The sequence below is a fragment of the Malaclemys terrapin genome, chromosome 5 (genome assembly GCF_027887155.1).
Source record: "Malaclemys terrapin pileata isolate rMalTer1 chromosome 5, rMalTer1.hap1, whole genome shotgun sequence".
NCBI lineage: Eukaryota > Metazoa > Chordata > Testudines > Emydidae > Malaclemys > Malaclemys terrapin.
In genome coordinates, this window is record NC_071509.1 from 31,175,626 (window position 1) to 31,198,071 (window position 22,446).

Here is a 22,446-nt window from a genome sequence, read left to right on the forward strand (position 1 = left end):
GTCCCCGTCTGGCCTTACAGTCTATGGGTGAGGCTGTTCACACCCAGGCCAGGCTAACCAAGGTGCTCAGGCCTGAGTGCCTATCACCCAGGCTAACTCTGCAGTGAAGACACACCCTAAGGGATAAGGTGAAGAGACAAGTTTTGGAGATGGGGGAGGATACCCAGGGAATGATGAAGCAGGAGGCACTGGCAGAAGCACAGACATGCATTTAAAGGCAATCTATAAGGTAATGTTTGCAGAGCCATCTGCCACATATTTCTTCACAGCTGCTCTTTCAAGGGGCTACCTCCTGCAAGACATGAACGTTTCTAGAGACAAGACTTTGAGATCCATCATTAACCAGATCATCCTAACCACTTCATTTATCACTAACACATCCCCAAGTCCATTCCATCTGCATTGAGGTCTATGGCCTCCAGTGCTGTCACTCCATAAAGGTACTTGTATCTCTATTCCTGGGAGATGGACAACAAATGGAAACACATTTGGTAGGGATGTTGTGACTGATCTTCAAGTCAATACTTGGCTAGTGCAGTTTCAGTGCAGTGATCTCTAGCAATCTACTTTTATGGAGGTGGGGGTAGGTTTAATGTTTTTCCTATATAAATAATAGAGGACCAGATGTTCAGTTAGTATAATTTGGTGGAGCTCCATTGACTTCAGTGCCAATTTACACCAGCAGAAAATTTGACCTCTAATGTCTCTTTAGGGATAGGTTTACTGTTTTCAGTCATTAGTCTGGGCTGTGGAACTGAATTTTACTGCTATTAGGACACGAGATTAGGAATGCAGTATGGAGGAGAGGGTTAACCTGGTTTTGTTTATATATCTAAAAAGTGTTGGTGCTGGGACTTCACGTGTCTTTATATAGGTTTGTGGCCACATCTCAAGGGAAATATGCATGGACATTTGAGCTATTGTGGTCCAGGTGTACATTTGTTGATATTAGAATATAACAGTTTTCCACTGCCTTGTTATTCTAATATAAGAAACTAGATAAGTCCTAGGCAAATTTTTAGTGCAGTTCACCAGGATAACTAAGGTTTATTAAGTAAATCATCTTAATTAGATGATAGCATTGTCCAATCTTGAACTTGGCCCTCAAAACACCATTCTAAAGAGTTTGTCTTCTGTCCCAGAAACCTCTCTTTCACTGTATTTTGGTCAAACATTTTATGTACAAAAAAGGGTATTTAAGCCCATCATTCTGTCCAAGGAAGATCAACATTGTAATTTGATGACAAATGACTCCTGAAACATTTCCTTCCTTTACGCCAAAAGCCAATTCTCGTTTTCACTAATCCCTGGCAAGTCTATTCTTCTATTTTCCTGAATCTAAGGTACTGTCTACACTATGAGCTGGGAGTGCAATTCCCAGCTTGAGGGGACATAGCATGCCAAAAATACAGGGTAGCCATGGTGGCACAAGCAGCAGGAGGTGCTAGCCATCCTGAGAACATGCCTGGAGTCTCAGATGAGTATGGACTTGGGGTTGCTAGCCCTTCCTGCCTCTGGGGCCATGATGGCTACACTCTAGTTTTAGTGCACTAGCTCGATCAGCCCCAGCTTAGGTGTCTCCTTCAGCTGAGAACTAGACTCCCAGCTCCAAGTGTCAACCTACCTTTAAAACACAAGGAAAAGGAACTTTGGAACAAACCTGCTGCTGAAAAGAACATTGAAAATACTCATCAAATGGACCAAAATGCTGCAAATGTACATCCCTTTTCCCCTTCACTTCACCCAAACTGCCAACGGTCAAAGGACTTACGATTAATAATTTCCAGATGTGATGTTAAGCTAAGTCTACATTAAAACCAGCAAGCCATTTCCAAATAGGGTTGCCAGCTTTCTGATCGCACAAAACCAAATACCCTTGCCCTACCCCCTGCCCTGCCCTTTCTCTGAGGCCCTGCCACCCACTCACTCCATCCCCCCTCCCTCTGCCGCTCACTATCTCCCACACTCACTCATATTCAGTGGGCTGGGGTAGGGAGTTGGGATACAGAAGGGAGTGTGGGGTGGGGCAGGAAATGAGGGGTTCAGGGTGTGGGAAGGGGCTCTGGGCTGGGACAGGGGGTTGGGGTGCAGAAGGGGGTGAGACCTCTGGCTGAGGGTACAGGCTCTGAGGTGGAGCCAGGGATGAGGGGCTCGGGGTTTGGGAGTGGGCTAAGGACTGGGGCAGGGGTTTGGGGTGGGAGAGGGGGTTTGGGCTGCAGGCTCCAGTCAGGCAGTGCTTACCTCAGGTGGCTTCCAGTCAGTGGTGCAGCGGGGCTAAGGTCGGCTCCCTGCCTGCCCTAGCTCCGCGCAGCTCCCGGAAGAGTTGGCATGTCTGGCTCCCTAGATGGAGGCGTGGCCAGATGGCTCCACATGCTGTATCCATCTGCAGGTGCTGCCCCTGGGCGGGGGGCAGTGCACGGAGCTTCCCTGATCGCCCCTGTGCCTAGGGGCTGCAGGGACATGCCGCCGCTTCCAAGAGCCAGGCAGAGGTAGGGCTGTCAGAAAGCCTGCCTTAGCCTCACTGTACTACCGACCAGACTTAGCCCAGTCAGCAGTGCTGACCGGAGCCACCAGGGTCCCTTTTTGACCAGGCGCTCTGGTCGAAAACCAGATGCCTGGCAACCCTATTTCCAAAAATCAGGACACATTCTACAAGGGCCTTTTTGGGGGCTGGAAGGGACTTAACCTCAGCTGAAGAAATCTTTAGAACTGCTACCTTGTAATCGATTCCCTTCTCATCATTTACTATCTTACTCTAATACATTTGTAATTCACTGGGTTAATGTGTGAAATCCTGCCCCCCTCTAGTGACTGGTCCCAGTGAGGATAAGAGTCTGTTACTCACTGACAGCTAACAGTTATTCCTTCAGTTTGTCCTTTTGATGCTGCAAATCCCAGTTGCAAAACATGCTGATGATTAAGATGTCTGCACATATGCAGTCGTGTTTTATTATACATGCTCAGGGAGAGGTCAGCAGTAGGCCCCTACAGCTGTGAATTGATATAGGGTCTTCTTTCGCCCAGATTAAAGGGTCTCCACAAGTTCTTGATTAATACAACATTTAGCTATGCTCTGCACCATCCTTTTCCAGAAAGAATGAATTCTGTGTTCAAGCAGAACATTTCAGGCTGTAGCAAACTTAGGCTGGAAATTAAAAGGTTTCCATCCATCAGATGAATGAAGCTCTGGAACAGTCTTCTAATAGGAGTAGTGGGGGCAAAGAACCTAATTAGTTTTAAGGTGGAGTTTGATCAATTTACTAATGGGATTATATGACAGGGTGTCCTGAGATAGCAGGGACTGGACTTGATCACCCAGGAGGACTCTTCCAGTCCCATGTTCCTAAGGGACGTTGCCTGCAAAAAGCAAAGTTTAGCCCCAAACATATTAATCATGTCTTTTTGGGGTGTTCTAGAAAGTTCCATGCTGTGGAGCAGAGTTATATAGTTCAATTAATTGAACTAAGCAACACTTACTGCACCACAGTTAAGATCTTTCCTTTAACTAAGAAAAAGTCCAGTAACAGTGTTTCCTTTTGCAAAAAGTTTGCCCACATGAAGAATATTATGGGATTGCTGAAGGTGACTGGAAAAGTTTCCTTTTGCAAAGAACAATGGAGAGGATTCTCAGACACCACTGATTCATTTAAGAATGGATACTGAAAACAGGGTTTCTTCTTAGAGGTACAGTGTGTAAACAGCTGAAAAAATGCAACAGTGAGCTACAAGACACCATAAGGGAAAGTGAGAGTTTACAATCTTTATTAGAGCATAAGCTTTAGTGGACTACAGCCCACTTCTTCGGCTGCATATCCGAATTTGTTAGTCTCTAAGGTGCCACAAGTACTCCTGTTCTTTTTGCGGATACAGACTAACACAGCTGCTACTCTGAAACCTTTACAATCTTTGGGAATTATCTGGTCATATCTCATGAGCTGAGAGGTAATGGAGATTGATGTCCAAAAGACAGAGTCCTCCATTTTCCTGTGACTTCCTTAAAATTATGACTGTCTCCCGCAGAATTGCTAGCCCAAATTAGGTTACTAAACAGTAGTTTATATTGTGGAAGATCTGAGCAGGATTTTTTAATGGAATCATATTCAGAGCACAGCAGGCAAGAAGGAATATTCATTTTCAATATTCACATGCAACCCATAAATAAAAGTCCCAGTTATTTTAGTCCCTACAGGTTTTGTTAATGAGAGAATTGGTGTTGATGAAGACTATTTTTTAAAAGATCAGGGATGAATTTTATGCCAAAAAGGATCAATTGTTTGGAAATTTCAAATGGAGTTGTAAGAAAATTCACAAAGTTGAAATATCAGAGTACCATTAGGATTAGATTTTTGGACATTTATTTTGTAGCCTGAGAAGCATCCAGGGGTATTACATGCATCAAGGTGGTTTGTGTGTGAGAAGGGTACAATAAAAAGACATCAGTGTTCATTGTAATTTTCTAGAGGAATTTATTTCATTCTTATTTTCCTAATGCTCCACTACTGGAGCTACAAAGGTGTACAATTATTGAACTAACAGAATCCATGTTTTAAGATAAATAAATGGGGTGAGATCTTGATTCGTCATTGATTCAGTGTGGCTGGAATTTCATCCATTGCATTTGCTAGTTGCACAAATGCACCACAAAACCCAATGAAGCCATTTTCTCTCATTGAGCCAATGTGTTGTTGTTTATTATAGCTAACAAGTAAAACACTTTTCAGTAAACACAACTATGAGATAGCTGCTGAACCCAGCAGTTGAGGCCCTGCTTACAAGCAATACCAGTCTGTAACAGTAACCATCAGCTTGATTATTTTCCTCTCCCTTTTTAGACGGAGTACATAGCCTCCTAAATAAGAGCAAGCTGGGGGTTGTTTTTTTTAAAGCTGATGTTTAGCTTGCACAAATCCACGACATGCACACTTGACATCGTATGGAGGCTGTAAGCTTGCCAATTCACCAGCCACAAACCACACATGCTGACAGTCTCAGCCTGAACACACAGTAAAAGGCTATGAATTTCATTTAATCCTCTCCTTTTCCCTCACAGCCAAGTACCAGAGGCTAGCTGCTGTCTGAAAAATGTTGAAAAATATTAACTACAAGTGTCTAATTTCTGATGCAAACTGAGAATAAATCTAAGAGTGAATCTTGAAAAAATTGTAATCTATGAACATAGCTAACAATGTAGCCTTCAATGTCCCATTTGATTAATTGCATGGACGAAGCTGGGTGGATGAGTTACTTCATCCTATTTCTTGTCGAAGACCAAGCAGCATTTTGCTAAATAATTTATGTGCCATACATTTCTCTATCTGGTTAAGCTTGTGAGTTAGTGAAACTTCATCCCCCTTACGTGGTATGCTTTGCTATCCAATATTCTCTGATAGTGAGGCTGGCTGTTGTTAACCAAGCTTTCTATATTTGTGATGTGTGTGAAACTGTATGTGGAAAATTCATGTACCTATAAAACCTGGTACATGTAATTTTGCACAGCTGTCAGACTAAGGACAACATTGTAATTTACGACTTCAGGTGCCTCAACTTTTGGTGCCCAATTTGAGACACTTTAATGGGCTGTGTGAGGGTTTACACCCTTCATAGAAACACAGACTATCAGGGTTGGAAAGGACCTCAGGAGGTCATCTAGTCCAACCCCCTGCTCAAAGCAGGACCTAATCCCAACTCAATCATCCCAGCCAGTGCTTTGTCAAGCCTGACCTTAAAAACCTGTAAGGAAGGAGATTCCACCACCTCCCTAGGTAACCCATTCCAATGCTTCACCACCCTCCTAGTGAAATTTTTTTTCCTAATATCCAACCTAAACCTCCCCCACTGCAACTTGAGACCATTACTCCTTGTTCTGTCATCTGCGACCACTGAGAACAGTCTAGATCCATCCTCTTTGGAACCCCCTTTCAGGTAGTTGAAAGCAGCTATCAAATCCCCCCTCATTCTTCTCTTCTGCAGACTAAACAATCCCAGTTCTCTCAGCCTCTCCTCATAAGTCATGTGCTCCAGCCCCCTAATCATTTTTGTTGCCCATTGCTTCATTACAGGGCAGCACAGCCTAGTGGCCAGACTTCATAGAAGTAGCCCTCGTTGCAGGGCAGTAGGACCTTACTACTGGCTCAGCAGGGTGTGGGGGGGTCCTACCGAAACATGCTGGGGCAGGGTACCAGTCTGTCACCCCTCCCACCCCAGGTCACTTCCTACTGGCTTGGAAGTTGGGGTCTCCCACGAATCCCAAGGTTCTCTGCGGGTCTCCAGGTCCGTTGCCTCCCCTGGTTCCTCCTGCAGTAGGGGTTTGTGCCGGCCTGTAGAAGCCTCCATTCTCAGCAGCTTCCAGAGTGTTGGCTGGTCCTCCACAGGCGCTTCCCAGTTAGGACCTTCCTCTGCGGCCACCAGCCCACACTGAGCTGAATTCCCTCCTTTTATACTCCCAGAGCACTTGGAGCATGCCCAGTACAAAGAGGGCAGGACTTCCTCTGTCAGAGCTACTGGTCTGATGCCGCTGGGGCTAGTGTGGGGCCCCGTCACAGGCCTGCTTTTCAGAAAGGCTGAATATACCCCTTTTGAAAATTGAGGCCCAGATAGGTGGGGGGGGGGTTTCTTTTCTTTTTTTCCTGAACAAACATAGAGCCCAATGCTGCAGCTACTCTACCACAGTTTCCCAGGGGCTTCAATGCAAGTTCCACAGACAGAGCCAAATCCTGGTCCCATTGATGTGAGTGGCAAAATGTTCAGTGGAACCAGGATTTGCTCCGCAGAGGCAGTACAGACATCAGGCTCTCACTGAAATTCAGGCCACTAGCAGGGGTGTTGGAACAATTTGTATAGTGGGGGTGCTGACAGCCATTGAACTAAACTGTAAACCCGGTCTAGAATGGAAACCACTTCAAGCCAGGGGATGCAGCAGCATGCCCAGCACCCCTAGTTCCAGCACATATTGCCACTAGGTTTGTGGTAAAAAGCAAGTTAAAAATGATAGAAAAGCTGCTGAATTACCAGACACTATGTTATTTCTTTTCATGTGTACCTCTGGCTTCAGTTTCTCAGTAAAGAAATGGAGAATATTGAACTGAGCTTTCTCAATTTATATTTTTCTGTTGCCTCTCAGAATCTTGCTCTGGGTTTGCAAGCTAATAGAAGTTATTTTATTAAGGAAAGTGTGCACAACAGGTAGGTTTATCCAAGTTCTCATGGACCTAGTATTTTCATACACTTCCTGATAAGTACCCTGAATATATAGGTTTTGTGTGTGTGTGTGTGTGTGTGTGTGTGTGTGTGTGTGTGTGTGTGTGTGTGTGTGTGTGTGTGTGTGTGTACACATGCACACACACTTAATTGTATTTGTAATAGGCCACCCTCGATGTTTCAGTAAGTTTAGTGAAGGCATTTTTTTCTCCAAACATAAAAATTGTTTGTAAAAGGCATCTACCTTCTACCTACCTCAGATATGGAAGTGGTACTAGTTATCAGATCTCCCTCCACTATCCTTTAAAAAAACAAACAAACAAACAAACAAAAAACATTCTTAGATGCCGCTCTAGGCAAAGGTGGAGGAACTCTAGGTTGTAATAATCATAGCTGCCAAATTTTTCCACCACTAGAAGGGAATCGATGTAGAAAACATCTCTTCATCCCTGCCACACAGATATTCAAGAATGTGTGTTAATATTCATATTCTAATTTATTATTAGGAATAGAGCCACAGCTCCTTAGCTGTAATGGGCCTAGCCAATCAGCACTACAGTGAACTGCTCCTGTTCTTTATTGAAATTCATTCCATCTTATTTGTATTGCAGGAGGATGTAGCATAATGAAATGGAGCAGAGATCATTTGAGTAGTTTTAAACCTCTATGCTCCCTTACCTTCTTGACCAATGTATAACCCTCTGTCACTTCTGCCCCAGAGGGAAATGGTTCTTTGCAACTTATAGCAGCTTCTGTAACATTTAGTGTATAATGTGGCAACAGCTAAGATACAGCTACTGTACCTGCACTCAGAAAAGTATCACCATAATATTGCTACTATTTTTGCATGTGTAACACACCAGAGATGATTTATGTTTTGCTTAAGGTAGCCCAATTTATGTTCAAAATGACATTTAAAATAGCACCTTTGCTCAAGACTAAAATATTTAGACCTATTCTATTCATTTGTCTATAAATACAGATGTCTATTAAAAAGCAAAACCGAACACACATCTGCTTGATACTGAGAGTTGTGTTTGATAAGCCAATAGGGTTTTTAAAATGTTTATACTGGGCACACAGTGGTTAATTAGATCAGTTGAATGCAGAGGTTAAAAAGCAATGTGTCTCCTCTGTCCCCTAGGTCCAGGAGGATCTCCAGCACTGATCTCTACCTCTGTATTTATGCATGTTGCAAGAGTTTACTGCGTTTCCTCCCAACACCCTAGTGATATAAAACACAGACCACAACACTAGATATTGTCAAAAAGAAAATCCTTTTCATATGGAGCCGAAGGCAGGGGTGCTGGAACAATTTGTATGGTGCGGGTGCTGAAAGCCATTGAACCAAACTGTAAACTCTGTAAATGATGGAAACCACTTCAAGCCAGGAGGTAGCACCCTTAGTTCCAGCACCTATGGTTGAAGGTTAAACTTTCTGCTACTATAAGAACAGAGACTTGGAAGGAATCCCTTTAACTGGCATGAGACTACTTTAGACTCACAGGGGGAGGGATAGCTCAGTGATTTGAGCATTAGTCTGCTAAACACAGGGTTGTGGGTTCAATCCTCAAGAAGGCCATTTAGGGATCTGGGGCAAAAATCTGTCTGGGGATTGGTCCCCCTTTGAGAAGTGGGTTGGACTAGATGACCTCCTAAGGTCCCTTCCAACCCTGATATTCTATGAAAATCATGGTGCATTTAACAACAGACATCAGATTACAATATAGTTGGATAAATGCTGTCCTTTTCTATATTTGTGCAATCATAGCAAAGCCACTAGAATAACCTGGGTGTAATGGAAAGCAAAAATATGGCCAGTATGTATTAGAACAACAGGTGTTAATGGCATCAAATCATTGTAATTTTCTTGGAAGATTACAATGATTTGATACTATTAACAAATAATAATTTGTGGTATTTTCTAATCAAAGTCAAATTTCTGATGGACAAACATATAAAATATAAATTAAATCTTTTTGATTTGTGGGATTAAAACCAAAGTGAAATACTTAGAATCTGATTTAAACCAGCATATAAAATCCTACCTTCTAGTATTGTCTATGATCCTATTATTATTCATTATTTGTATTACTTCTTTGTGCCTCAGAACCCCAGACATGGATCAGGACCCCATCATGCTAGGCACTGTACAGGGCAAAGAGTCAGTCCCTGCCCCCAAACACTTTTTATGATCTAAGAGTGTGTCTACACAATAAATGCTGTGCATGGGCTCGTTTGCGCACAGGCTTGAATCCAACGAGTGCAGGTAACAACAGTAGTGAAGACACCACAGCACGGGCTTCAGTGAGGGTTAGCAAGCAGAATATGTACCCAGGGTCTGTGCCAGGTTTGTACTATCATTGAGGATAGGTCCATCAATGCTATTAGCCAAGATGGGCAGGGATGGTGTCCCTAACCTCTGTTTGCCAGAAGCTGGGAATGGGTGACAGGAGATGGATCACTTGATGATTCCCTGTTCGGTTCACTCCCTCTGGAGCACCTGGCATTGGCCATTGTTGGAAGACAGGATACTGGGCTAGATGGACCGTTGGTCTGATCCAGTATGGCTGTTATTATGTTCTTATCAGTTCTGAAGCCCACGCTGCCCTGTCTTCACTGCTGTTGTTACCTGTGCTAGCTGAAGTCAATCTAGCTTGGGTAGTTTAGCCTATGCACAGCATTTGCTTTGAGAACATACCTAAGTATAAGACAAGAGACAACAGATGGATACAAGGACAGATAGAGGGACAAGAAAACCATGAGACAATATTTCTCAGCATGATATGCTGCGGTCTCACCCACTTGTTTGCAAATTTAATAAGTAGGTGATGGAGGATGGCATCTTATACTGTAAGATCCTGATTCATTACGGACATTAAGCTCCGTCTGAGTATCTCAGCATGGTACATCATTGATCACCTACCTAATTTCAGTTCCAGAAAGAATTTTTCAGAAAAAAAATTACGAGAAAATTCACATTAAGAATAATAGGTAATGAATTATCCACAATCCAAGACCATGATCAATTTTCTACCCCGATTTTGGTGTAAAGGGGTTTTGTGTCTATTGTCTATTGCTTAGCACATTTTAGTCACTTTCATTTAACTCTGCTAGTTTGTAGCCATTTTCCACAGCCAACAAATATTCTCCTCATTTTTAGGGGTTTTTGGGGTTAGCCTAAATCTTAGTTACAAAATTAGTTGGTCCTGCTCTGCAGCTACACAACGTTTCAGTATTTAATCTGAATGATGAGGTGATACCAGGAGTATGAATATAAGATCAAAGGGTCAAGTTTAGTGAAATGGCATGTATGCTGTGACACTTATAAAGTACATTACAATACTTTGACAAATTCATTCTAGGGACTTTAGCACAGTTAAAACCAAATCATCACTGTTTAATTTAGCTACTCCAGCATAATACACTAAACCAGTAAACGTATTTAAACCAATAGACAATTGTATCCCATGGTATTTGTCAATATCCAAAATAAGCTCTAAGTTTTAGCTGTTATTTTCAAAAAAATACGTATTTTACTTAATAAGCCACAAGGTGTCATGGTGGCTCAACTGGTAGGACTCTTGACAGTCTAGACACGCAGGTTGTGGCTTTAGGTTACATACCAGTGCTAACACAGCTCAGTACTAGGATGTCTGTGCTGTGCTGCATATTTAGAAGTGCACATTCTGCAGTCCTTTGGGTGAAAGTCAGTCCATCAAAGTCCAGCCTGGTTGTTTCAGGCTGGCTGTTTTTGTGGGTGTTAAATATCTTAGCTGTCTCACAAGCAATATGCTTAGTATGCTGGCTTCTTGACCAATCATTTTACTTTACATTATTAACCCAGTCAGTGTGCTAAGAGGTATTGAAAAGAGCTGAGCTAGTTATAGCAAAAAACAGACTTGATGAATTGAACCTCTTTCTGCTCACAGCAATTCTGTGAACAGACAACTTCCTGGAATGTATTAATTATTCACATTTTAGACTAATTTTTGCTAGTTTTTTTTCTTTTTAACTCACTGGATTTATCACCAGTTTGCTGTAAGTACACAATAGTCTATATTCAAAATTCAACTTGTGATTGATCATACAAGCCACATGTACGGTTTCTGTTCCCTGGCTGGATGACCATAACGCTTATAATTATGATGAAGGCTTAAAAAGCCACTGGAGCTTTGAAATGCTTCAGTCTAACTTTTTCTTGTTACAGCCATATGAAGTAATTGCATGTCAAGCAGTGTCCCATCCCACATAAAATACACAGGTACATGGCATTCACTAGTCTCTAATTTTCCACCATCACCAGTCATTGACACTAAATAGCTTCATATGTATGCACAGATCTAGTTATGGAGGTGGCAGGAAGATCCTTGCCTGGCTTGTTTAATTGCTCTGTGCCTGGGCTCTGCAAGGGTTTTTTGGAAATTGTCCCCTTGATGGGTCAAGTAGCATCCTATTTCATATCAAACAGGTAACTTCCTGGCTGAATATTTGAGAAGGATAGATTAAAATTTACTTTCTCCAAGTATTCATGAGAGTGAAACTCAACTGTTCAATGTTAACAGAAAGCAAACTCATAAAGGGCATGGATTCATTTTTAAATTCAAGTGAATAATCATGAACATTTTTACTGCAGTATTTGTTACACTCTAATACTGAGCTGTTATCTACTGTATTAGTTCTGCCTGCAACTTATGCCAGCACATTCTTCATAATGGGCCTATCCTTTGTAATAATAATCACGGATGTGCATAAGGCATGGCAATCAAAGGGTTATTACCATAGCTTGTTGGCACGCTGTTCATGATTACATGCAGGATTCCATTCAGTGCATAATGCCAAGTATCCCACAAAGCATTACCTACATGGTAATTATTGCTATGTAAAACAGATAGATGCACTATATAATAATTGCAGTGCATCATATCTGAACTCCTAATTGCTAAAAATGATACTTCAAATCACGTCAACAACATTATTAGCTAATTACCCTAAGGGTTAACTGATACTTTTGTGATGCAGACTAGGGACAATTGACAGGGCTATTTATTACCTTCATTCAGTGAAGTAAGCAGGTAGGGTGACAAATGCAGGTATAGGGCTGCATATCCCTGTGCGAGCCTCTTTGGTTTGGTGGTGAGGAATAGCGACTGAGGAAGGATGGAGGATTAAAAGTGTTTTCTTTATGAAGAGGGAAGTGGGTCCGTGACAATTCTGAACCATCTGACAAGCAGAATTCACATATGAACACATCCATTACAAAAGTAAATTACTTTATTCCAGTGCTTTTACTTACTAGTGATCTCAGTCACAATATTATTGTGATGCTAGCTGGAATATTATAAAACCACTTCTGATATTGAAGCCTTATATAAGTACTATGGAAGACTGAGTGACACTGGTCTAAAATGCACATGCCATTCAGATTATGTGGAACTGGACAAGTAAGATGCAGTGGACCAGATTTTCTTTTGCCTTACAATCCTGTGTAGTATTTTACACTTGCACAAACTGAGGCTATGTCTACACTACAGCCAGGATTGACGCTCTGAGATTGATCCACCGGTGGTCGATTTAGTGGGTCTAGTGAAGACCCGGCAAATCAACAGCAGATCGCTCTCCAGTCAATACCCCCGACGAGATGAGTAAGGTAAGTCAATGGGAGAGTTTCTCCGGTCGACCCCGTGGTAACTCGACCTAAGGTACGTTGACTCCAGCTACCTTATTCACGTAGCTGGAGTTGCGTAGCGTAGGTTGACTTAACCGCGGTAGTGTAGACATAGCCTGAGTGTAGAATGCTACCATTCTGATTAGGTAGCATTTCACACTCACTTTGCTCAGCTGTAAAATAGCATATATGTTGCAAGGCAATGGAAAAATCAAGCTCACATATCTGTTCTGTCCAGTCTCAGATAATCTGAAAGGTTCCATATCACAACAAAGAAATCGGATGTGGAAATTTGGTGTTGTTCCCTAGCTTCTTAAGGAATAAAGTAAGAAGTGATGTAACCTGAATTTTGGCAAGGGATAAAAGGTTGCCCTCTTTTGCTTTTATGTTTTTTAAGACTTTTTTCCCATATATATGGGTGTGTGGGTGCGCGCAGGCACATGTGCACATATTGAATTTTATATACCATAGTTAAGTAAACATTTCAAATGTTCATTTGCAATCAGAATATATGGAACTCTTGTTAAGAAGAACAAGAGTAGAAGCTCTTTCGCTGATAAAAAGGTGAAATATGCTAATGTGTGAACCGTAACACCTGTTACAAGCATCCCATAATGTACAATGAATATGGTAAACATACATACAGTAAAATTACAACTGTAACTCTGTCTTAACCCAGAGTTTTGGCAGAGAATTTTTTTATTACTGTAGAAAATAACTTTATTAGAAATGTAGTTAGAAAAACAAGTGTTTGAAAGCTAAAAATGTCTAACTGAAGACTGAAGTTTTAACCAAACAGGAATCCATCATTTATGTGATGCAGCATTGCAGCTCCAAGTATTGCAACCGCTTCTTGCATTTTTCAAAAAAACAAATAATAAATGGGACCTACAAATAGAATTTCAGTCTTGGGTCTGTCCTAAGTAAAGAATTCCAAATATACCCAGTTGCATACACATGATATTCACTCATATTCTCTTTCTCCCCTAGGTACAATGGGTAAGGTCATAATTTACTAACCAATGTAGTTCCTTTTGTAGTGGGAAGGATGCTGTAGTCTGCAGCTAGTATTTCTGTAACTGATGGGATCAGGACAGATACTGTATCTCATGTGTGTGTGGTTGGATCTCAAAACTGTAACAAGAGATTACATTTTTTTTCCTTAAAAAAAGGTTCAGACAGATTCGAATTAGTAATCCTACCTGATCCTCAGTCCTTTTTTATTTCAGTCTTATATATAAGACTGTTAGGCAAAGGCTAAGTCTACACTGAAGCTGGAGGGGTCATTTCCAGCTCAGGTAGACATATGCGCTCTATCTTTGATCAAGCTAGCACACAAAAGATAGAAGTGTAGCTGTGGTTTTATAGGCTGTGGGAGGTCCTAGCTCGCGTGAGTACATACCAAGGCTCCCAGACAGGATTGTACTGCTAAGCCTGACCCTATGCCCATTCCACCGTAGCTACACGTGGAGTGCCTCAAGGGTCAGTCCTGGGGCCAGTTTTGTTCAATATCTTCATTAATGATCTGGAGGATGGCGTGGACTGCACCCTCCGCAAGTTTGCAGATGACATTAAACTGGGAGGAGTGGTAGATATGCTGGAGGGTAGGGATAGGATACAGACGGATCTAGACAAATTAGAGGATTGGGCCAAAAGAAATCTGATGAGGTTCAACAAGGAAAAGTGCAGAGTCCTGCACTTAGGACGAAAGAATCCCATGCACTGCTACAGACTAGGGACCGAATGGCTAGGCAGCAGTTCTGCAGAAGAGGCCCTAGGGTTTACAGTGAACAAAAAGCTGGATATAAGTCAACAGTGTGCCCTTGTTGCCAAGAAGGCGAACGGCATTTTGGGCATATAAGTAGGGGCATTGCCAGCAGATCGAGGGACGTGATCATTCCCCTCTATTCGGCATTGGTGAAGCCTCATCTGGAGTACTGTGTCCAGATTTGGGCCCCATACTATACAAAGGATATGGAAAAATTGGAAAGAGTCCAGCAGAGGACAACAAAAATTATTAGGGGGCTGGAGCACATGACTTATGAGGAGAGGCTGAGGGAACTGGGATTGTTTAGTTTGCAGAAGAGAAGAATGAGGGGGGATTTGAGAACTGCTTTCAACTACCTGAAAGAGGTTCCAAAGAGGATAGATCTAGACTGTTCTCAGTGGTAGCAGATGACAGAACAAGGAGTAATGGTCTCAAGTTGCAGTGGGGGAGGTTTAGGTTGGATATTAGGAAAAACTTTTTTACTAGGAGGGTGGTGAAGCACTGGAATGGGTTACCTAGGGAGGTGGTGGAATCTCCATCCTTAAAGGTTTTTAAGGTCAGGCTTGACAAAGCCCTGGCTGGGATGATTTAGTTGGGGACTGGTCCTGCTTTGAGCAGGGGGTTGGACTATGACCTCCTGAGGTCTCTTCAAACCCTGATATTCTATGATTCTACACTTCTATTCTTAGCATGTTAGCTCAATGAAAGCTAGCAGTCATCTACCTGAGCTGAAAGTTACACCCTTACGTACAGGCCAAATACATTTTCTTGATTTTTACTCACACATTGTAGCAGGCTTATCCAGGTGTGGCTCATTAGACAGCAACCTGAATATAATGGTGGTCAGGTGGGGGGAACAGTGCTCTGGCACAAGGCAGACAAGTTCTGAGGGAAGAAACCCTAGGAGCAACCAAACTCATAGTGAAGGCTTAGCTAGAGTGAAAAAAATCCTAGGAGTAGTCAAGCCTAAGGACAAAGCTTAAACGGGGGTTTCATATACTAGTGCTTTGTAATTACCTTTTTGTTAATAAATCAGGCCTCTGGAGCAGTGACTGACTCGAAAAGAGGGAAACTGGGTGAGGCACCCACTACATGGGGTCCTGGTGGCCCTGGCCCTGCACTATGGCTCTGCCCTTCTTCGAGATGGCAGGAGCCATTTACAAAAGTCTTCTTTTGGGGGTAGTGGGGGACTCACGATTGCCCCACCTTGGGCAGGCCTTCTCTTCCCAGATCACCACTCCCTGTCTTCAGGCAGGCTAGAATCTGTCCTGAAGAAGGGAGAACTCAGCCTTCACACAAACAGGAGTACTCTGTGCAAACATACCCAGCATAGGGGTTGAGCTGGGAAAAATCAGCACAGTTGGAATGCTTGGTGCATGACACACATGCAATTTTTGGCAAAAGAACACAAAAAATATACCCTACAAAGTAAAGTGTCTAGTAAATATGTTTTAATTTCTTCAGAAGGCCACCCTTAGACATTTTTAGTGATACACACAATGGAAGCTAATGCACCGCATGCATCTAAACCAAATGGGGTATTTTTTAGGTCTGATCTAGCAGTCCTACTGCAGGCAAAACTCCCACTGAAATATGAGCACAGGATTGGGTCCGTCACATATGATCTCAGTTCTCCTCACAATAAAAAGAGCTTTTGCTTTTCAGATAAGATCTGCACCGTAAATTGTGTCTACATCCAATCTGAAGATGTGAAGAAGACTGAGTTTTGAACTATTTGTGTTGCTTTTTTTGCTCAAAACATTCTTTATGTTCTTTATAAACCATGAGCTGGTAAGGATCTTTGCGATTTAAGGAGGAGGTTTACAGAAGAGTGCTTCCCTTAAAATTCATATTGATTTTTTTCCCCACCAAAATCAAATAAGACATTCTGTGTTTGTCAAGTATATAGTTTATGTTCTATATTATAGCTCAAGAAAAACAAACAAGCAGCAAGTCCTCACTGATTGTAAGCTAAGAATCAGTATGGAAAGGAAGTGAACTGATTTTTTTCTAGCCTCATAAATATTGTTAGTTTGTAGCAATTTTAATTGAAAACAGCCTTAACAGAATTGTTGTTTTTTTTTAAAGAGAAAAAGAAATCAGTAAAAAAAATACAATCAGTACAAAAACCCTTGAATTAATTTTCAAAGTCCATGTCAGTCTAAAGGGGCTTGTGGGGCCTTCTTTTAAAAGTGACCTTTACTTTCAGACAAACATGCTTTCAGAATGGTCTTTTAAAGTACCTTGTTGGGTATTAGGATATTTGAGGGTAACATTCTCATAAATTCTTAAGAACAAGAGTCAGTGTCTCAAAGCATTTTGGGGTTCTCCCCACCGCAAAACACAACCTCATCTGAAACAAACTGAGACTTATTAGATACATAATACCAGAGATCTGTTTGTGATATCAAGTTGCTATGTGAACAAATGTGATGTCACAACACAGAATTTTATGATTAATATATTCAAAAATGTGTCAGAAAGGAGAAAAAAAAAGATGATTTCATAAAACAGTAATCTGAGGAAATAAGCTAGAAGGGAAAAAAAGAGAGAGAGAGAGAGAGAGAGAGAGACTTCCATTTATGTATGGGGTGTAGGGGGACTGTTTTGTTTTGCTTTAAATATTTGGCTTAATATCTGTGTAAATAAGTTTCCAGTATGTTTAAGCAGCTGATTTTAAATCACTATTTATTTTCTTTTATTGATATTCTTCACTGTGAAATCTTCACTTCTGTGAAATTTCCTGTACAGATTAATAAAAGGTAATATGATTTGATTGCTTTGTTTTGATTTTAAAGAAAGAATCATATTATTCTAAACTACTTCCCCAGTCACTTCTATAACACTGTTTTCTGAGCCAGGTAAGAAGTAATTTGTTGCATATGGGACATAATAGTTAATGAAAAATATCACCACTTGAGATAGAGACAAACATATAGACTGCTGGATGATTTGAATACAAACAACTTCCAGAAATACAAGGGAACCTAGAAACAAGGGGAAAAGTTGACATATTTCATTGCATATTGACGATAAAGAAATTGATCGAACTCTAAACTGTCAGCAGCTATAAGTGATCTATCTGCAGCATGTTGTAGTATCAGTGGATATTTCAAACTTTTTCATTTGTGTTATCTCTTTATTTTAAAATATTTTTCAATGATAAAAACTTCTAATAAAATACGAATTGCAGCATCAAAGAAGGTGAGAGGTTGTTTCTTTTATGTTGGAAGCTCCATGGAGAAGGGAGAAATCTAAGTTAATTTACCAATACTTTACACTACACACGAAAGACTTCTTACATTGCTACAACAGATTTATTTTCTAAGTATGTTAAACTAATACAGATATCCAAAACATTCAGATAAATGGAGTATGGATGTACAGGAAAGAAGTCCCATGGCCACACACACAGCAAGAAAATAGCTGCATTTTTATAAACCAAGAACTTCAGTTAACTGGGATAAAAATTAAATGGCGTTTATCCTTATTTCTGTCAGCCAATGTTACTTAAACATTTTAAAGAAAAAAAACTTATTTTTACTATTAAAATCATGTATGCTGGAAGGACATTTGACTCCCCAAGTGGAATTAAGAATTGGTGTATTAATTTACATTTTTAAAGGAAAAGAACCACCGTATCAAACTTGTGTGATCTGACTTTTTCCTCGTAACCTTTACAGAGCCTGAAGTATGGCTGAAGGCTGATTAACAACCTGGGCTCTAGCACAGTTAAAAATCACATAAGTAAGAATGAGTTTGGTAGTGACAACCTTTAGTCACCGGACAATTATCTCTATATCACAAAACCATCATGTGATTGGGCTTGACTTTGCTTAGGGCAGACCCAGGATTTAAAAGCCAATTGTAGGAGCACTGAAAGCACTGGGAGTGGGACGGGGACTTGAAGTGCAGAAGAGTGTGCTATGCCTAGCGCGGTTTAGAGTTATCAGTTCTTCACCCATAGCTATCACTTATCCCTAAAGAAAACATACGTAAGAAAAACAGAAACCTGGAAGCTGTGTCTAAATTGCATTTTGCTTAGCTTCATTTGCTTAGCATGTTGAGCTACAGCTACACATGCTTCATTAGAGGTTATTCTTTATCCCCACCCCATGCCAAACCAATCAGGCTTGATGCAAAAGGCTTTATAAGGCCTGTCCTAAGGCCTCAGAACAGCTGTATCCCACTCTTGGACACATCTGCATCCCTAAGGAGATAGTAGGCCCTGCCTCCCAGGGGGAAGGAGAGGAGGATGCAGCAATGGCTGAACTAAGTAGTGGCAGATCCACTGATCCCACCCCACTCTTTCTTGGACAACCTGAACATACTCACAGTAATGTACAGGGGATCACTGCAAAGCTGGACTCTGCAGCATATGGGGGAGGGGAAGCATATAAGAGACTGTCCCATGACCCTCTATCTTGGACCTTCCTCAGCTGTAGAGGAAGGCTGTAGTTGGACTCTAAAGGATTTACTAAGAGAGTTATTGTTGTGCATCACGAGACAACCATGATAAATGTTTGTCGAAGGCTGTAAGTGTGAGGTTGTGGAGTTTTGTTCCGAGGTGTGGTTCCACCCTTCAGGCATCCTTGCTTTCCATTGGCCTTGTCCAAAGTAGGTCCAAAAGAAGTCCCAGAAATCTCCCCCACTCCCTCCCATTCCTCCCTTTTGGAGATTCTCTTTATAACGGCTTTCCCCTTAAGCTGCTTTACTTGTGCTACCTACCTTGTGGGGTTGAGTGTATGCAAGCAGCCACCATCAGAGGCCATCACCTACATTATTCCAAAGACTGCCTGAGGAAAAATGCTTATTTAGTGAGCCCATATCCCTCAAAGCCCAAGCACATTCCTTCCATAACCTACAAGGCTCCACTGATCAGGATGTAAGATATCCGAGGCTGGTCCTAATAAAACTCTAGAACTCCACAGCTACAAATCGCAGATGGGCTTATAAATGTGAAAATGAGTGTGAAACTTCCACTCTCCACCTGCAATTTGACAAATTTGGGAATGCTTCATCACAATCTTTCCACACCTAGCCACCGTAAACGTCAAAATGTCCAAGGAACTAAATTTTGTATTAAGGAAGCTGCTCTAACACAATTATGGGTGATGGCGCTGAAGATAGTTAGAGAATCATATCTGTCTCAACAAGGAGCAATGTCACGGTCCAGGCTTCAGGAACTCAGAAAGAAAAGAAAAGAAGAATTTTAACATTGAACAATCACAAGGCAAAAGTATTTTTACACTGAGAAAAGAAAAATTCACAAGGGTGCACTTTTCATTATCTGAACTCTGTTTGTTATAGCCCGCTGAAATCCATGAGGGTAACAGCAAAGAGGGGTAAATTACCCCTTCCTCCTCAGAGTGTATGTGGAGCAAAATTTTAATGAAATGCACTAGAGCCTACGTTTGGCTCAACTCACGTCAGCAAGGCAACAGGGGAAAGTCTTTCTACAAGTCCTCCAAAAAGTTTTGGCAGTGGAAAATTTGTAACTTAGGTCTAATCAGAAAAAAGGGCATATTTAAAATATTGAAAATAGCATTGACGCAAAAAGGTTGAATTGCCAGTCACATATACAGCTTTTCGAAATAATTTCTACAAAATAATCCCAAAGTGATCATTTGATAGCACGTTCTCTTTCCTGCTCAGTTGTAAGACACTATAATTGTTACATTATTTGTATAGGAATGCAAGTCACAGAGCTGCAAAGAACAAACAAAACACAACACCTTCCACACCCAAGTATCAGTCACTGCCAGCAGCTAACGACCTGAGGCAAAACTGAGAATACTTAACGTGACTATGGAAGCAATGAGCTTCTTTAAATTTTCAGCTACTATCAACTATATTTAACATATACAGACCAATAATATGTTTAGAAAATAGCAACGTTAGGAAATCAGTCACTCTCTAGCAGTTAACCAATCAGAAAGCAGGTCACATCTTGTTAGCTGTATCATATACATTAAACGTCATGAATTCTCTATGGGTTAGCTGACAATTCAGGCATGTGTGTTTTATTTTATGATAACCTCGTGTTCCCTTAAAGAATTATAGTACAACAAATAAATTCATCTTAAAATCCACCAAAATCCTTCACTGGGGCTCGACACAAATTCACCAGACACTTGCACTCGACAGAAGGCTATTCATTCTACAAGATTTATACTTCTTAAAGTGTTTTCAGTGCATCCACAGTAAACTACTTTGGAAAAACTGCAGCAGGAAGCATGTGTGCTGCACAGACACATGGGCAGAAATGCAGCCTGATCCAGTCCACACACTTTTCACTCCAATAGACCAAAAGTCTTGCTTCATTAAATATTTAAATTGCAAGTGGCAGCCCAGGATTTTTAAATCAAAAAGTATTTAAAGTATTTCTACTACTTCTTTTCATTTAGCATATTCTTTAAGGGAGCTGATCTCCATGTACAATTCAAGATGTACAAAGCAGTAGCAGACTACACAAAGCATTACAAACAGTACGTTTTTAGGTATTCTGACAAGTACATGATAAAGTCATGAACTGATCGTTTGTCTTGCTAAAGGCAACTATTTTCTAACCATGCACCTATTTCACTATCTGTTTCTTACGCACATGTGTTCTTTAAGTGCAGCTCTGGAATAAGTTTTTTAAAACTCTGCTTCTGTTTGCTGCTATCTTTCATATTTAATGTTAAGACTTTGAAAAACAAATACAGGTCAACTCCTCTGCAAAGGAGAAGCATTAGTTTAGTGCAATTGATCAAGGAATACTTTGCAATATTATAGCTGTAAATGCCAACAGGACAGATCCTGAGCAAACACACTGAGGAAAAGAAATTTTCCTCAGAATGGCATCAAACCTGAAGTGCAGTACTGTAATTTCAAGATTTCAGCCTCAACTGGTATCTACTCAAAGAGTTGCTTTGCATGAAAATATAATGAGGATTACCCAATTAAACTACTAAATCAATTGGGGTGTTCATTCCTATATATATTGTGCTGTCTAATGGGACGCTTCAGACGGAATTCAGCCTGAAACCTATCACAGTCCATGCACAGTAAAACAAGGCTGAGGGACTTACCTCTGTACGAGACTGCAGCCTCTTGTTCATTTCATAGATTCGGTACTCTGGTTGCACCATGTATGGTGAGTGTCTCCTATAAAATGGGCCAAAAGGAGAAGAATAGAAAGGGTCATGTGGTGTGCTGGACATCTTGCCTGCTTGCAGAGAATCAAGCTACACAGAGTATCATCAACATCCATACAGAGCACATGGGCTGTGTGTTCTTCACAGTACAAAGTAGCAGCAGGCAGGCACACACAGACACACACACACACACACACATACACACAGACAGACGCACACACAGAGAGAGAGAGAGAACACACTGGCTGGAAACTGCTGTTGAAGCCCTTCTATAGCAGGAGACAGAGAGAGAGAAGGGGGGGAGAGCGAGAGAGAGAGAGAGAGAGAGCACAAGCTCCAGAGAGAGACTGGATAGCTTCAGGCACCACAGCTTGTTTTTAAAGAAGCAGTTTGTGAAGGGGTCATTTCCTGTCCACACTGTAGACTAGTTCAAAAATATAATTTTCTTCTCAGTCTGACAGAGGTCTAAGGTTTGGTTTTAATTTTTCCCAGCCAGGACCCCTTAGGAACCTGGTAGCAAAGGCTTGTTAGCATATAGGTGGTTTAACTGCTGCCTGAGCCAATCACCCTCTCAGAAGACCACTCTTGTATAATGTCAGAAATTTGATGACTACAAAATACATAAACAAAGGCCACAACAACAACATGCATTTGGAGCCCGGTGAGTCACTTCT

General features: G+C 41.3%; 1 protein-coding gene across 7 annotated transcripts in view; it reads right to left on the reverse strand.

Moving 5' to 3' along the window:
• Window positions 1-22,222, reverse strand: part of LDB2 (LIM domain binding 2) — a 275,644-nt gene extending 253,422 nt beyond the window's left edge. For 2 of the 7 annotated variants that reach the window (XM_054030339.1, XM_054030343.1), the window contains exon 1: window positions 21,707-22,216. In XM_054030339.1, coding sequence (XP_053886314.1) covers window positions 21,707-21,838 — 132 coding nt within the window. In that variant the 5' untranslated portion in view covers window positions 21,839-22,216. Of the gene's footprint in view, window positions 1-21,706 lie in introns of all 7 variants that reach the window. The other 5 variants (XM_054030341.1, XM_054030340.1, XM_054030337.1 and 2 more) reach the window with 5 other exon arrangements.
• Window positions 22,223-22,446: the final 224 nt, after the last annotated feature.